Consider the following 17,630-nt stretch of genomic DNA (forward strand, 5'->3'; position numbering starts at 1 on the left):
CCTGCAATGAAGAAAGTACAGAAAAGCTAAGTATGCACACAAACGTCAACACAATCATCCTACAGATACTCATTTCTAGTGCACTTACTGAACACATCACTCTGTATTACACAGCAAAGTTGCCAGTTCACACACACACAAACATTATGGCTTCTCTTACCTAAAAAAGCATGCATATATGACAGTCAGAACACAGCATGGCCACACATTACAAGTCATGTTCCATTTTGCAGATATGCAGTTAGATATGAAGAAATTACCACAGATCGTGGGGATGCAGCACATGCTGGTATTGACCATATTTCACAAGTACTGTTTGCAAAAGTGCAACACACCTAGATAAGTCCATACACACATCAAAATGGTGGACCATCAGTATACATTCAGCAAAGCATTTGTTAACATAACTCTACATATGTGCAAAACCACGAGCATCCCTGTACTGTCTGCATAAAATTAAAATATATTGTATACAGCAGCATTAATGCATAGCTGTTGACTGTCAGTGAACTGCAGAACATTCCCAACATTTGCTCATATGTATTCTCTTTCCCTGTCAATATTTTTAGTTTTCAGGCAAATCACTGAGGTGTATTTGCACTAAGTAATCTCAGTCATTGCAGTTCTAGACATACCACCCTGCATAATATATGTAATACTGTAAATACCACTGTTATTGTTTCTTTCTTCCCATTCATTAAGTGCAACATCCTTCTGATGTTTGAAAGATGCTTTGTTCTTAACTCATGGGCTGAGTGGAAACTCTGCATACAGTTTTAACTGAAAAGACTATCAGCAGTAATCATAGTAACACAATATGCCTCCAAGTACATATTCATAAGTAAACAAACAAAATAATTACACAAAAGCATACCTCACATGTTAGTGTAAAATTGCTATCCAAGTAAGTAGTGTATGAAATATCTCAATATGCTTGTAGGCCCCAGACTGTGGACCCTCGTGGTCTAACATCCATGTGTATAAGTGCCATATGAAAGCACAAGTCAGCACCCTAGATCCAACACAGTAGTATGCCACATACATATATATGTATGTGTCAACAGCTGCACCTCACTCAGAATTCCCCAAAACTTCTTTAATTTCTACCATGTAAATCACTGTGACATGCTTATTAGCACTGCACTTGCTGGATCAAAGTGGTAGCTTGTTTGCAACCTGCTGCAACCAGTGCCATAGGAAACTGGACCTTCTTCATGCCACCCGCACTTCATTATAGTGGAGCAGTAGTCAGATTCTCCCAGTTTAGCAGACTTCCCCTTGGTCCATACAGGTGAACATCATAACACCTAAGCAGGGATAGCATTATGTAGGTCTTCTGCTCTCCCCAGACAGATGCCTGTAAGCTACTTTCATTCTGTGTTACAGTTACAGTGTTCTTATTGGCTGAAGGAACTTCCAAAAGTTGCACAGATACAGCAGATGTCATGCACCTAAGCTTTTGAATGAAGAATAAAATGGTGGAGCTTGTCATCAGCTATTTGGGGGTTCATCATATTGTGCAGAACTCTGCAGAGTGACCACCTGGGTTATTATCTGGGGTGTGTACTACAGAACATCCCCAAATGTGTCCAGATACTTGAGTTGGGTCTCCCCAAACACTGTTTAATCCACATTCATGTTTATGAAAATTAAAAAATCAAATAAATAAAAATAAATGGTTTGACAGGGCATATAGTCACTCATATGTATAATTCATAATGCTTCTGATTTACAGGCACATATTTGCTTGTATCCATGCAATGCTGAAGAGGTAGAAGGAGAACATGGGAAGCTTATCACTTGACTGTTTAAATTAAGGTGTACTAGTTACCTTCTCAGAGCATATTTGTGTTACTGAACTTAATCCTTCCTGCTGTCTTGTGGTTCTTGGGTTTGGGGGATGCTCTTGAAAGTACTTACTGGGCAGAACAGAATATATGACAGCAAGTAGGGTAGCAGCACTGTTAATTTAATGTTGCCTAGCTGGCAGAGACTGCTGATATGTAAAGGAGCAATAATTCAAAGATTATGTGTGGTAGGAGAAAAAAATTAAGATGAGTTCTAAGCCTTGAACAAATTTAAGATCATTCCATCTTCTTCCATTATCATATGTTGAAAACATCCTACAGAAGTATAATATATATTCTTACTCGGTATCTTTGTGTTTATTTTTGATATTTTAATACTGATGTAGAGTGTGTTAAATTTTGATGAGTTATTCTTTCTGTTGAAGAATATTTTAGATATATTGTAACGTAATATAAATGCAGTGAGTTGGCAAATATAAATTCCATTGAACATTTCATAATAGCAAGTAAATAATGCTTATGTTTTTCTGTATGTGCATATATTTGTTTTTCAGAAGTTTCGAGATACCAGTCAGTATGTCCTTGGAGAACTGCAGGCTCTAGAGAATGAGCAAAAACAGATAGATGCTCGTGCTTCTGTAGTTGAAAGTGAGCTCCGTCAGTTAATGGGAACAGGTATGGAGTATTATGCTGCTCTAATTTATTTAGCAGTGATTATTCTTCATTTTGTACTGTGAGACAGAAAGTTACTTTAAGGTGACTAAAGTTGTGTGTTAATGACTAGTGCCTCTGATAATAAGTTTTCAGTAACAATAGTCATATAGAATATTGTACTCATAAAGAGTCATATAGAATATTATACTCATAAAGTAGCATAAAGTATACTACAAACTAAGCCAACATGGGACTGAAGAAAGATTCTGCTGATAGGGATGACTGCAGTTAGGGGTTGAGAGAATAAGCAAGAGGGGGCTGGAATTTACTGGAGGAAGCTGGCAAAGGAACCAAGGTATGGGAACAAATAATTAGAGAGGGAAAAGTAATAGAATGGGAATAAGCCAAGAAGACATCTGTTCTGCAGGCTAGAGATTGCCTTCCATGTCAGGGAAGGGGAATTCCAAATGAAAGGCCTGCACTGGTGCAGTTTTAATTGAATCTAGAACAATAGCTGCTGTTAACAAAGAGATAATTAATAGGGCTTGTAACATATTGCACAATAACTACAGAAATCTATGAGAGGAGGTCAGAAAAGATTGGGAATAGAGATTAGATAAGCAATTCACAAAGAAACAATGGAAGACTAATATATGGCTGCCAGATATGCCGCAAAATCTAGACAACTTAGGATTTTTGCCTGCAAGTGTTAGTATAGCTACTTTTATACCCCAAGGAGACTCCAGAGAGTTTTTCCTGAGGTAGATGGCAAATGTTGGAGGTGTAACAGGGAATAAAGATGTACCTGGAAGCATACTTTCTTGGAGTGTAACAACTAGACAGACTTTAAAAATTCCCTGCAGAGTACTCTGGCAGGAATACTGAGCATGCAAATGAGTGTATCTAAGGAAATTATTATTTTTTTGAGCTGGGATACAGGATCTGAATTGCCTAGATATAGTAAGGCCTTGTTAAGTGTAATTCTAGTGGCTGCCAAAAAAAAAAAAAAAAAAAAAATTACTAGAAAAAGGAAATCAAAGTCTAAACCAACCAACCATACCTGAAGTAGTGAATTTTGTAACAGAGATAGAAGAACAGGAAATGTGATCTTTATAAAGGGTGAGAATAAGTTACGTAAGAAAATGGAAATTGTGGGAACAATGCATGCAGACAAAATGTTTCGGAGGAAGAATGAGCTTTAAGAAAAGGCAGGAAGAATGAGGTTTAAGAGAAGGCAGGAATTGAACATTTGTATGTAAGTTAGTCTGGTTATATTGTCTATAACGATATATGTGCTGTATAATGTTTGTAAATGTGAACTTGTTAATATGGTTTGATTACTTTTATATGAATGTAAGTTTGCTTGTGTCACAAGTGATAATTCAATAAAGGTGTTTTTTTTAACTGCTAAAAAAAATCTGTCATAGTCTCTCATACTAGCTGCTTGTTCTACCTTCACCCCTTTGTTACTTAGTTAGGATATCTCTATCAGTTTCCTCTCTGCAGCCAATAGGAAGTCCATTTTGAGTGCTGGATAATTAGAATAACATACTGCACTAAGTGATCACATAAGCATTACAGAATCCAAAAATATATTATAGTAAATGAAAAGCTAAGGAAAAGTTTAATGAAAATTCAAAGAAGAGCAAGCCCGTTTCCTCTACAAAATTGGCATATATTCTGAAAATTAAATTTCCAAGCCAAATCTCAAAAATCTCTTCTCGTTCGTGTCTCAGTCTTCATCTTCAACTTGTTGACCAAGCTTACTACTGACCCGCTGACAATCATTGATTTGGCCCTGATATCAGCCTTTGATGCTAAAGTACGATGCTGGTCCATTTTGAGTCTTTTCATCTGTGCTGCTGTAATTGCTGTGTTAGTCAGAAGCACTTGCATGTGTCAGTCCATACCTTGCTGACATCAGAATCTTCATAATCATCAGATCATAAAAGCTCACATGCCATCAGATATCTCAAGCTAACATAAGAACATTTTCTATGAGAGGAGGTCAGAAAAGATTGGGAATAGAGATTAGATACTGGCAAGGTTCTGACAACTTCTTTTAGGATGGAGCAGATACCCATGGATACATTTCTCTTTCTTAGCTTCCACTTTGTTCTATATTTTGAGAGTTCATTTTCCTTGGATTATTTCCATCTGGAAATGTCTGTTGTACATTTGCAGAAGAAACAGATATGACTTTTTTCATTTCGGCTACTCCAGCCTATTCCTGTGCATGCACATGTCCCTTTCCACCCTCCTTCACTGGTTACTTATTGATGTCTCAGATCCCAGTAGTGGTAGAGGTTCCAGTACCACATTAAATTACTATGAGCAGTCATTTCATCTGTATCCATTGGGTCACAAGAGAAGTGAGAACTGCTGACTTACTTTATAAGGAGATATTGTTAGTGAATGCTTGCATTTAAGATGTACTTACACAGTGCATTGGTTCCTTTACTGTTTCTGATATTTGCAAGATGCTATTACACAAGTAACTGACATTTTCAGCTTTCCTCTATAAAAAGCTGAGCTATTTACCACATTTTGGAATACATGTTTCATTTTGCCTTTTACAATCTTTACACGTTTTGAAATAATACACTTTTCACTGACAAAATGTATAATCTGTATCCAGTACATATGTACATGTCCGAAGTGAAAATAATTTGACAATCTTGAATTCTTCCTTTGAGTATGTAGCATAATGCTGCTAAATCAAGGAGCCTAACTCCTTTTATTCCTTGGCTAAGCTGGCTATGCTTCACACTGATTTTATGGACAACATGCCTAATATACATCTATAATCCTAGGATTAAAATTTCTAGGTGTAAGACCAGTGCACTAATCTCTGTCTCCCTCTCTCTGCCTTTGATATTCCTTTGTCTTGTCTAAGATAGCTGGATAGCTGATTTCATTCTTAATATATCAAATGTCCCAGCATCTACTGTTAATGTTTAATTTCTTGTAAGTTATCTTTTAAATATTTGCAGTGAATTGTGTTGTCTGAAACACGACAATACTTCTTAGCCCAACCTAATTACTGTGCTGTTATCTTCACTTTTACTTGAATCTTCCACTGTATCATAGAAATATGGTTCCTCTTTGTTTAGAAAATAGGGTTTTACAACTTTCCTTTATCTATCTTATTTACTGTGGAATCAGAATTCATGTTGGCTATACCTTTTGTATACAAAATTGAAGAATCAAGATATTCCCTATTGTGAGTCTAGAATAACACACTGAGATGTGACTATGCTGTTAAATATGTACTTATGATGCATGCTTTGATACTGCAAATAGGAAGGCATATGATAAATCCTAATAGCTTTGTAATCATTTTGTATTACTTGATAACTAAAACTGGGTACTAACAGCACTATGGTATTCAGTAAAAAGTATGGGTAGTAACATTTGAATATTGCACAACATAAAATTATAGTTATTCACCACCTCATCAAATCAAAGGTATGTTTTCAGGAAAAAATAGTGAAAAACAATACTGTTTACAAAATATTAATTAGAATAAATATGAGGCGACTCCCAGTCTGGTAAGTAGATATTATCATAATACTGGGCTCCATGGTGCATCAAGATAAAGCCCTTATTATGACCCAGACAATCCAGTTCCAGCCAGCAGCTTGGGCGCTGGAGGAGGCTTTTCAGAGAGTGACACTGAGATGCTTAGTCATCCTGGGGAAAGCGAGAAAGATAGGCCAGGTATCTCCATGTATAGTGGGTAGAAGAGTGCAGTGGTTAGGCTATGATAGGAATCATGTTAAGCAGTATATGCTGTAGCTGGAACTCGACATGTAAAATAGTGCACTTGTGTTGTGGACAGTATAACAAAACACCTCAGTCAGTCACCATGGGGCTCAGGGAAATAGGCTGCCCAAAAACATTCAATGATTGAGTGGTTATCTGGCTTAGGGGTTAAAATCCTTACTGTACCCCAGATGACCTGGCCACTATTAGCAGCATGGGTGCTTGAGAGAACCAATTCCTGTACAAAATAGTACTGACTTCAATGGAAAACTTTGGCAGTGTGTACTTGTATTCCAGTTTTCCATTGGAATGGGTGCTGGAGAGGCTGGAGGGGGAGGATGGGAGTGAGTAGACAACATCGGCTCACACATAATGGGGGAGGGAGGCAACCTAATCTCACCTTAGTAGCAGTGTTAAGAGCCTGGTGAGCTCCTTGCTGCAAAAACATTGTGCCAGTTTTTTGGGAGGATGCATGTGTTTGGAAGTGAACATGCACCTCCAGCAGTTGTGCAGCTTGTAAGGCTGTTATTCGGTATAGGCAGGTTAATGCACAGTCCAAGGTAGCAGAATGACACTGCACTAGCGTCCTTGCTCTCCTCACTGCCCCTGGACATGGGTTGGGTTGAACCAGGGAGAGGCTGAGATGTGTTCACTAGACCTGGTGAACAATAAGAGGAGCTGGAGGTGACTGATGGTCAGCCGTGGGGAGGAAAAAAGTTTTCTTTGCTTGCTGCCCAGTCGATGCCCTCCCATGACTGACTGTCACCCCACAAGGTGACACATGGACCAGTTAAATTCAGTAGGCTGATAGTTAGCAGGTGAAGGGAGGCACAAGAGAGTGGACTTCACTGTGTCAGTAGTCTGTTGACAGTAATGTTCCAAAAGCAAAATTATTTTTTTAAATAACCTTAACTTGGAATAACTTAATACAGATTATTAATATCTAGTGTAATAAACAGACAGGTAGTCATAGCTTATTCTACATTGTTTACAACATTTTTTCAGTTAACATTGAAATCCCTTAAGTCTCTAAAGTAATTTCATATCTTACTTATTACTGTGTTGGCTGATGTTTGACATATATAGCTAATGATTTTGCACTTTTCTCCCAATTTCCATATGAGGAGATAATCTGCAAATGTCTTATGCAATGTTGATAAAACCTGTACAGTATGATGTTTTTCCAAAAAAATACAGGGCCAACAAATCGGAAGTAATACTAATGATATTAAATTTCTATGTAATATAGTTAATAGACTTCTGTATGTTAATAACCTTTTGTTCCATGATTCTAATATAAGAAGCCATATTTTAACATATCTAATCCATCTATACACACCCGTTTTTCCCATTTTTGCACATGAGGTTAGGGTGCCACCTCAACAGTGACAATCACATAGAGCCATATTTTATAATAATCTATAACAGGATCTAAAACCATAGTTACCTATCTAAAAGCCACTATTTATTCAATGTTGTCATTATGATAACATGGGCTTTTATTAGTACCTGCTGCTTTTACTAATTTTTACGTGAAAGACAGGGGCTAGATTCTGTCTGTCTACATCTAAGAATAAAACAGTATATGAGAGGTGATTGACCTTAAGGGCATAAGGAAGATGAGCACTGTTGCTTCAATTTATAACCAACATCTGCCACACCTAAAAAAGGCTTTATCTGAATAACTGCTGAGCAACATCATAATCGCTGGCTTTCCTGGACTTCATTTGCTGTACTATTACCTGGTGATTTGCAGCACTGTTTTAACCAGTAGTAATTGAAACTTAGCCAAAATAATGTTGCTTGCTGACACACACACACACACACACACACACACACACACACACACACACACACACACACACACACACACACACACACACACACACAAACCAGGAAGGACTGATTATTCCTTTGCAGTGTCATTGTGTCTTTTCCTGTTTTTTCTATAACCCGCCCACCAGCTAAACCAGTCTAGTGAACCAAGAATGGAGTTACTAGTAAGCCAACTGTAATGTATTTGTGTGGTATCAAGAGCTTTAAGCAGTCACTTTTCAAATGGCATCAGGTCTACACAAATAACCTTATACTAATACATGAACTACTAGACACAAGCTTTTGAAATTAAAATAATAAAGTTATTTAATTGAAATTAAAAATAAAAAATGCATCTTGTAAACTTCAGTGTACAAAATGTAGTACAGTTGTGCAGTGAAATTAAGTAAGTTAAGGAAATTGAATAAAAGGATTTAAACAGACAACTTATCTGACCCTCCCACTACTAGTTGCTGAAAAGTTACTGCAATCTGGCTACGTCTGAATTGTAAATCTAAACAGCAGTTTCAATGTCTCATAGCAAATGAAGTTCAGTCTTGAGATTCAGTGCCACAGCTGCAGCTGCCATGCACATTTTAGAAACAAAACAAAACTAACTGTTAACAGTTACTGTCTGAGTTTAAGAGAGTGTTCGATTCTGTATGTCTTCTGTGGCTTTAATTTTGAATATATAGTTAGTGATCTGATATGGTTAATTTTCATTTTGTCTTCAACTTATGGATTCAGATCCAATTCCTTGGATCTGACTTAGCTGTTGCTAAAGCTCATGGCAGCCAGAAACTCTCAAGCTTCTCCCTTACCCACAGTGCACCAACCCCAAGTATCTCAGATCTCATTTGCTGCTGTACACAAAAGACATGACTGTTACTCTTGAGTAGATAAGTCTTTATTTTTCTGATTTTTATTTCCCTTTTTGCAAAAAAAACCGCTTTCCATTCTTAGGTTTCTTTAATTCTCTTACCTTCTGCTTCAAGTCCTTTCCTGTTTAAAATATTGCCTGTCCCTCTTTCTTCTTCTCATACAGTTCTGTACCTTGAATACTATAGTTACTATTCTTTCCCTTTTTCTACACTCTGTGTAGCTTTTCTTTTCTTTTTTGCAATTGCTGGCCGTTTTCCTTAATTCTGTCTGTTTTCAAAAAACAGTCCTTTACTTTTACTTTGTTTACTATCTGTTGTTTTCTTGCTAATTGTTCTAAAATGGCAGAGAAAGTGAAAGGCCCAGCTGGGTTTAGGAAATGTCTTAAGTGTGGTCACAGTATATCTTTTTCTGATGTACACACATTATGTGTGTACGGCTTAGGGCCACTTTAGCTATAAGAGGACTGCTCCATTTGTCATGCTTTTAACCCTAGAGCACTGGTTGAATGCAAGAATAAGTTGATTTTAAAAGGGTTATTACCTTCTTCTTTCAGAGAGGAGTTATCTGGAACTCCCCCTGAGAACTCAAGAAAGCCTATGTCTTCTTCTCCGAGCCCTTCTACATTCTCTTCCAAGGCTTCATTGCAGTTGATGAAAAGACCACCTTCCATTCTGACTTACACTTTGGATCCTGCAAAATAAAAGTCTAACGTATCGGTTCAGATGTCAATCTCGGATCTGAAGCAAAAGAAAAGAACTTCATCAAATCCGACCTTGACAACAGAATTGAAACTAAAGAAAAAATATTTGTCAGATCTGACTTCTTTGGATCCAATGCAAAAATCATCAGACTCAGCTTCAAGTATCTTTTACCTCCCAAGGACCAGATACTCTCCTTCTGTGGACCCAGTTAACTCCAGTGTTCTTTCCCCCTTTTTGGCAGACTTATGTCCCCCTCGGTAATTTCCAGTCACTGGTGAGAAGAATTCTCTCGGCAGAGTCTCAATGGCTGTTTCTTTGGCTCTTACCCATTTGGGTCAGGAGGTCCAATCTTCCACTACACCTCCACTACCAGTTCCTCCTCTGAATCCTTCCACAATCTCAAAGTCATTGGATCTGAGCAACCCGGCTCCATCTGCTTCAGATCCTAGGATACATTATCCTCATCTCTAAGGTTTGCTCTGAGCACTTAGGTTCTGTTAGATCCAGAGAACTCAAGGAGCCAAAGCTGCCCTGTAAGGTCCAAGGTGCTGGAGTCTACTCCAAAGTTGTTGGAGCCATCCCTGCACCTAGGTGCCTCTGCATGGATTAGTTCGGCTTCAGCTTCTACCTCGGGGGGGGCGGGGATTGTCCTTGAAGTAGGGAGGGACGTCAGTCCAAAAGCTTGGGCATCAGTCCAAAAGCTTACTTTTTTATATCCAGGGTCCAATCCTTCTCTGGGGAGGCCTGCCTTTGAGGCCATGGAGACAGCGTTGTCTGCCTCAACAACACAGATGGTTTTTACCCTCTCAGATCCTCAGTCTGCAGCTTTGATGTCTCTGTGTTTGGAGTCCCAACCTCCTTTTCCACAGAGACAGCTGGTATGGAAACCCCAAGCTTCCCAACAGGGTGTCTGGACGTCTTCTAATGCCTTCCCAGAGCATCCCACTGAAGAGGGTCTTAAGAAGATGATGTGCAAGAGGAAGAACTTGGACTCCCCAGAGGAGCCTATCACAGAAGACACAGACTTTGGTGAAGGTGAAGGGTCCCCTTGGTTACCTCTTGAAAATGTCTCATTTGGAGACATCCTTGAAATACTAAAACCAAGAGGTGGCTGGAAGTCCAGCAACCCTTCATCTGAGGAGTCCGTATTCGGACGCTTTTGGTACTGGCCCGTCTACCTCCTGGGTAACTTGCCTGCCGATTGAGCCCATTGAGTTTCATTGATTTCTTGGCGGGCATGGAAGGATCCCGATACCATTGAATCAATACTTTGGAGACCTGAAAAAATTATGGCAGCACTGGAAGACATGCAGTTTTGGGCAAAAGGGGGTACCTGTTGATGCCATGGTTGTGGCTGTGTTCACTAAGAAGGAACTTGCTGAGGAGAGTTCCACTGTTGATCCCCCCAACAAGGCGTCTGGGGCTTTGGAAAGGTTTGGGAAGTGTATCTGTGCTTCAGTGACCTTCACCTTAAGTCACGGAACTATCTGGCACCAGGTTACAGAGAGGCCTGATTAAAGAACTTTCTGACACCCTGTCAGGATCCATTAATGAAGAACTCCAAGCATCTGTTACTTCTCAGTTGGCTACCCTGGAATCGATTTCCATTTCTTCCATGAGGCTAATTTTGCACCTAGTTGAAGGAACCTCAAGGACAGTGGGTTCAGGCTTTTCCAAAAGGAGGCATGCCTGGATGTGCTTATGTGATTTTGAATAGCCCTTCAAATTTTCATTCATCAGTGCTCCTTTTGATGGCACATCTTTGTTTGGCCCCAAGGTAAAAGACGCATTATCCAGGTGTGAAAAGGATGGAAAGCCCTTGTATGCCATGGGTGTATGTTTTTCTGCCCCTCAAAGATCCTTTTCCAGGAGTCAACGAGGTAGTGAAAACTGTGGTTCAAAAAGTCCCAGGGACCTTTCCCGGGCAAATGTGTAGGTAGTTCCTCCAGGGGTAGAGGGCGGAACTTCAGTGGTAGACACCACCCCCATGGCAGAGGTGACCCACAAAACCAAGGATCCAGAAATTCTTTCTTTGGCAGACCCTTCCAGCATTCCTGAAAGGAAGCCCGGTTGCCTGTGGAGACACTATTTATGCACCAGAGAGCCTGGCTAGAAATAACAACAGATACTTGGGTGCAGAGGATCATTTCCAGAGTATAATACTATTTTCCCTTCATCCTCCAACTTAAAAAAAAAATTGCCGATGTTCCACCCAGTCAGAGGGGAGCAAGCAGCAATTCAGGTACAAAGGCTGCTAAAAAAAAGAGTCATCCTAGAGGTCCCACCAGACCAGCGAGGATCTGGAACTTACTCAAGATTCTTTTTAGTGGCAAAGAAAACAGGACTGGAAACCAGTTTTGGAGCCAGTTATTACATGTTCTGAGTTCTGCCCTTTGTTCTCACCACAGTCCCCAGGGTATTTACTAAATGCATGGCAGTGGTTGCAGCTCACTTCAGACTGCACATATTCTGGGTGTTTCTTGATGACTGGTTCATTTCCGCTCTGGCCAGACATCAACTGTTAAAGGCGAAAGACCGGGTTATCCAGACATGTTCTCTTCTGGAGATAACCATAAATTATGAAAAATGTCAGCTAGAGCCAACTCAGAGTTTAGAATTCATAGGAGCATTTCTCAACACAAAAATCAACCATTACTTCACTAACCTCTTCAAGAGTTCAGACAATAAGATCATAGGTCAGAAAAATAATCTGCAGTACCAAGATTTTAGCCTGTTTGGTTTTTCAAGTTCTGAGTTCACTGTCAGTGGCTATAACTCTAGTAGTGTTAGCCAGATTTTACATGAGGATTTTACAGTAGATGTTAGCAACACAATGGTCAATACTCTACCAAGCCATATCAGCTCCAATATGAATCACCCACACATGCAAGAGAGATCTCAGGTGGTGGGTTCAGTCAGATCAGGTCCTACAAGGTGGTCTGTTCATTCTCCCTCAACCTAAGGCCATAATGACCTTGGATGCTTCCCAGTTGGGGTGGGGGCATTATTTGGTTAAAACAGTCCAAGGCACTTGGTCCCGTGAAGAGACCAGCTTGTATATCAGTGTCCTAGAGATGAGAGCAGTGCTTTTTTAAGGTGCAGGCCCTTCAAGATGCTCTCCCCTCAGGGACAATTGCAATTGAAATGGACAATATGTCAGTAGTTTGGTACATCAACAAACAAGGAGGGAACCAGATCTTATCCCTTGTGTCGAAAAGTGCTCAGGGTGTGGCAGTGGGCATTCTCATCCAGCTGCTTTCTTATAGCAACACATATTCCTGGGAAGTTCAGTGTGATAGCAGACAAGTTGACCAGGTGCATTCTTCTATATCATGAACAAGAACATGACAGAAATGGTTTTCCACCAGTGGGGCTAGCTTGCTGCGATCTTTTTGCATCTCCCCTAAACAAATGTAGCAGCTGCTATGCCCTAATCCCCCCACAGGAGGAATCACCAAGGGATGCTCTACTTTATGACTGGCCCCCCAGTTTACTTTATGCTTATCCCCCAATTCCACTAATTCCAAAATTCTTTCAGAAAGCTGCCATGTTGAAGAGCAAAATCATTCTCATTGCACCTTACTGGCCTAGACAGATTTGATTCCACTTCCTTTGGTCTCACTTACTTCTCAAACTTTGGATTCTGGATCTTACTCCAGACTTCCCTGTTTCGCCCAACAGGCATGATCCATCAGGATATACCAAGCCTCAGGCTGACTGCGTGGCTTCTCCAATTCCATTAATAGCCAGACAACCTGTGGTGTCTTCCCCTGTCCAAAACATACTTTTATCTGCCCATAAACCTTCTACACCTAAACTCTACCCCATTAAATGGAGAAGGTTTCATTATTGGGCACATCAAAATAATGTTGATCCTTTTTCAGCTGCTATACATAACATCCTTAAATTTTTGGCCCTACGTTTTGAAGAAGGATCTAGTTCCTCAACAGTTACGGTCCAATTAGCAGCAACATTGAATTTTCACACTGGATTTGAAGGTTCTTCTGTAGCCTCTCATAAGTTCTGCAAAGCCTTTTTGCAAGGCATTCTTCTTTTAAGGCCTCCTATTAAAGACCCTACTCCACCATGTGATCTAAATCTGGTACTGCAAATACTTATCCATCCCTCCTTTGAACCAGCAGCTTGGTGTGACTTTAAATATTTTTCGTGGTAAATGGTATCTCTAGTAGCTATTACTTCTGCCAGACAAATTTCAGAAATTTAAGCCTTGTCTTCAAAACCACCATACTTGATCTTTCACAAGGATAGACTTACATTGCAAACTAATGCATCCTTTTTCCGTAAGGTGGTATCAGACTGTAATATTAAATTAATTTGCCAGTATTCTTTCCTAAATTTGCTAACAAGGGGGAATACATGTTAACACTTATTGGATGTTCACAGGCAATTACATTTTTGCCTACATGGAACAAAAAACATCAGGAAAACTGACCAGTTATTTGTTTCATTTTGAGATATAAAGTTGGGGAAACCAGTTGCCAAAGTAACTTTAACCAGATGGGTGACTGATTGTATTTCATCTTATAGCAAATTGAGCATTGCTTTATCAAAACCACTGCAAGCTCATTTAACTAGATCCATGGCAACTTCTTCAGCTTTCCAGTCTAGAGTCTCCTTGGATGATGTATGTGCAGCAGCAAGTTGGGCTAATCCCCATACTGTTGTTATTCATTACAAATTGGATATGGTCTCCAGAGGTAGAGCATCATTTGGTTCAGTGGTGCTCAGGAATAAACTTCCTTGTGTCCAACTGGGATTTTAGGTAGCTAGGGACTCTGTCCCATAAGTAGAGGACAGAATAAAAATTGACATCAGATAAAGAAGTTATGTACTCAAAATAACATTCCATCTGTGTTGTCCATTTTCATTCTTCCTCAATTCCCCACCCTCCAGCCCCCATCCTTGAAAACTACTGGAAGAGTGGGTGGTTAGGGGACATCACTTTCCTGATATTGCACACCAGATATAGTCTGTTCACTACATGATTGCTAATATTTCTTTCTGCTAAAGCCAGCAAACAAGATCTGAGGTACTGGGGGTTGGTGGGTTGTGGGTAAGGGAGAATCTCTAGAGTTTCTGGTTGCTGCAAGCTTTAGCAATGGCCGAGTCAAATCTGAGGGATCAGATCTGAACCCATAAGTTGAGAAAGAATGAAAATGGACAACACAGATGGAACATTATGGTAAGTACATAATTTATTTTTTACACAGTTACATGACTCAGGATGGGGGAACCGCAGACTGAATAAGATAATTCTTGAAAAATTGCAGTTTCAGCTTCAAGGCTTACTGTATTTCTGTTAGAAAGACAACTGCAGACTGTTAACAGGTTTCTTTTTTATATTTCACAAATTGTGCATGCTGCAAGACTTTCTGGAAGCAGCATCCACATATTTCATCTAGCTGTTAAAAAAAGATAATTCTGTAAATCAGCTTAATACTGCTTTTCTGTATATTTTGTTGAAAGGCAATTACAAGCTTCGCTTTCACAATCATATTAGTTTAACTTCTATAGCTTTAAGTTGCTTTCTCAGTTTATAGTGTATATTACTATTTTTTTAACTTAGTAGTATTATAATCTGTGCCTGAAAAGACTCTTCACATGTGGTTATAGCGTGATTATTTTGCAGAGGAAAAATACTAGTTTTTTTATGTCTTTATATCACATTCTCTCATGTTGCTCAGGAGTAACATTAAAGTGATACTTCTTGCAAAGGAACATATTTATTTACTCTGGGTACAGTATTCATCCACATTAAAAGCTGTACACAGCTTTGCTGTGTCTCTAATGCACAAAATTTAATCCAGTTTACAAAGTTGTTCGCTTAATTACTAATAAAATCTTTTCAAGTAGATAACTGGCATACATGGATGGACCTTGCATACTCTTCTCACGACTGCTTATGCATAAGAAGTTCATCATTCCCAGATTTCTCTTCTTATCTTTCTTCAGAGCAATATTTGGTTAAGTGTGCTGAATTGTATGGTACAGGCATCTTCAGTAATCCAACAAATAGTTTCTAATATTAGATAAACAGTTTCATTGGTGGACTCCATCTTTCTCATCATTTCATTGCTACTAAGTTTTGGGACGTTAGGAACCAGTCTGTTGACATTATTATTTTGCACATCTTTAAGCAACCAGCCTCAGCCTTCATCCTGACCATACGTTTTAAAGTTTCAAAACAAAGGTTTCCCTTTTTGTCTAATTTTTGCCTTTAATCAAACTCCTAATTGTTATCATCAACCTCTTTTTTTTCCATTTGCTACATGGAGTTGGGGGATTCACAACAACTGTCAACATCTCTCTCTCGATTCAGTGACACTCTCTTACCTTCTTTAACAGTCATGTCTGACTGCTGCATGTCTTTTTCTCACACAATCCATTCATCTCTTTCTAGGACACCCTCATTTCCTCCTGCCTTCTTCCCGTCTCTCCCAAATTTTGTTTACCAGATTGTCTTCTGCTTCTCTGCATATGTACCCAAACCACAGTAATCTGTTCTATTTGACCATCTCTGCAAGTGAAGCTTCTTGGACTTCTACTCTGATATCCCCATTTCTTCCTCATTCCCACAGGGTCCACTCATCTCAGGCATTCATACCTCCCAACCGTCCTGAATTATTCAATGTTAAGTTGTCAATCTCGCCTTCATTCTTGCTGGATGGGTTCGGAGCCGAACCTCGGCTCCGACTCGGCCTAATACTAAAGCTCGAGAGCTATTTTTACTGGCTCGAGGCTAACCTATGTCCCATAATGCTAGGCATCATATACCCAGATCTCGTTTGCCGCTTCAGCTACGAGGTTGTGTTTTTCACCGGCTCCAGGTCGTATATTATTATTAATAGCTTTATAGATAGTTTTTCTGTCAGATTTTTTTCCTATTTTACCCTTTTAGTGTTAGTGAAGTTAGCGACTAGTTTCCCCCCCCTTTAGTTGCTAAACCCCCCCTTTTCTCCACCCTTAAGGTGGTTGGGCCTCTGACCCTCCCCCTTAGTAGTACAGTTTTCCCTTAGTTGTTCCGTGTGTGTGTGGAATTCTGTCCCTCTGTTTAGTGGTAGTTTCCCTTTTTCTGTTTATTGTAATTTTTTATTATATATTAGTGTATTTTTACATTAGTATGTCTAAGGGTACTAAGGTATCGGGTTTCAAGAAGTGTGACTCGTGCTGTCAGAAGATGTCTCTGACAGACGGTCACACTTCTTGTGTGTATTGTTTGGGCCCTCTGCACCTGCAGGACTCTTGTTCCATCTGCCATTCTTTTAGCCCTAGAGTCCTGCAGGAGCGCAGAAATAAACTCATTCTTAGAAGCTTGTTAAAGCCTGAAGGTTCTCCGGCTAAGACCATTACTGGAAAACCTCCAAAGCCTGCCAAATCGTCGGCTCCTTGTTTGGAGCCGGCTCCGAGCTGTTCTCTTGCTGCCTCGCCTAGACCTGTCGGCTCCGACTTTAGTGTTGGAGCCGTCCCCGAGCAGAAAGCGCTCCAGGTCTCCGTCTCTCGAGTCGGTTAAATCGGCTCTGAAGTCTCCTCTGTTGTTGGAGCGGAGCCATAGATCTCATTCCTCTAGGTCTTCCAGGCTTTCGGACCATGACCTCGAGAGGGTAGTCAGCCGGCTTTTGAAGTCGCAGGCACTGGCCCAGTTGCTACATAGCCCGTCTCAACAGACAGGGGCTACCCCTACACCCGCTCATGTTCCTCCTCCGACTACTCTGCTCAGTTCGGAGCCGGAGGTCGTCGAGGTGAGTACTGTGGGGGCGTTGGAACCGATCCCTCTTTTGTCGGTTCCTTCATCGGCTCCGATCCCATCCTTGGCTCCATCCTTGGAGGGATCCAGGCGCCAAGACTCCCTGGTTGGCTCCGAGGGGGCGAGTGGCATCAGACCCTTGTCCGACCCTGCTCTCCCTCTCGGAGCCTCGGCGCAGGTGAGTTCGGCCCCAACATCGGCCTTGGAGCCATCCCTCTCGGTGCCGGGGGGAGCTCTCAT

At 40.3% G+C, this 17,630-nt stretch overlaps 1 protein-coding gene across 2 annotated transcripts in view; it reads left to right on the plus strand.

Annotated features, from left to right (window-relative positions):
* LOC122805531 overlaps positions 1-17,630 on the plus strand; it is a 2,823,268-nt gene that overhangs the window by 2,178,183 nt on the left and 627,455 nt on the right. For both annotated transcript variants that reach the window (XM_044075738.1, XM_044075739.1), the window contains one exon: positions 2,363-2,483. In XM_044075738.1, the coding sequence (XP_043931673.1) occupies positions 2,363-2,483 (121 nt within the window). The remainder of the gene's footprint in view (positions 1-2,362; positions 2,484-17,630) is intronic.

Source organism: Protopterus annectens, chromosome 6.part1, assembly GCF_019279795.1.
Source record: "Protopterus annectens isolate FY-2018-M chromosome 6.part1, PAN1.0, whole genome shotgun sequence".
In the NCBI taxonomy this organism is placed as follows: Eukaryota; Metazoa; Chordata; order Ceratodontiformes; family Protopteridae; genus Protopterus; species Protopterus annectens.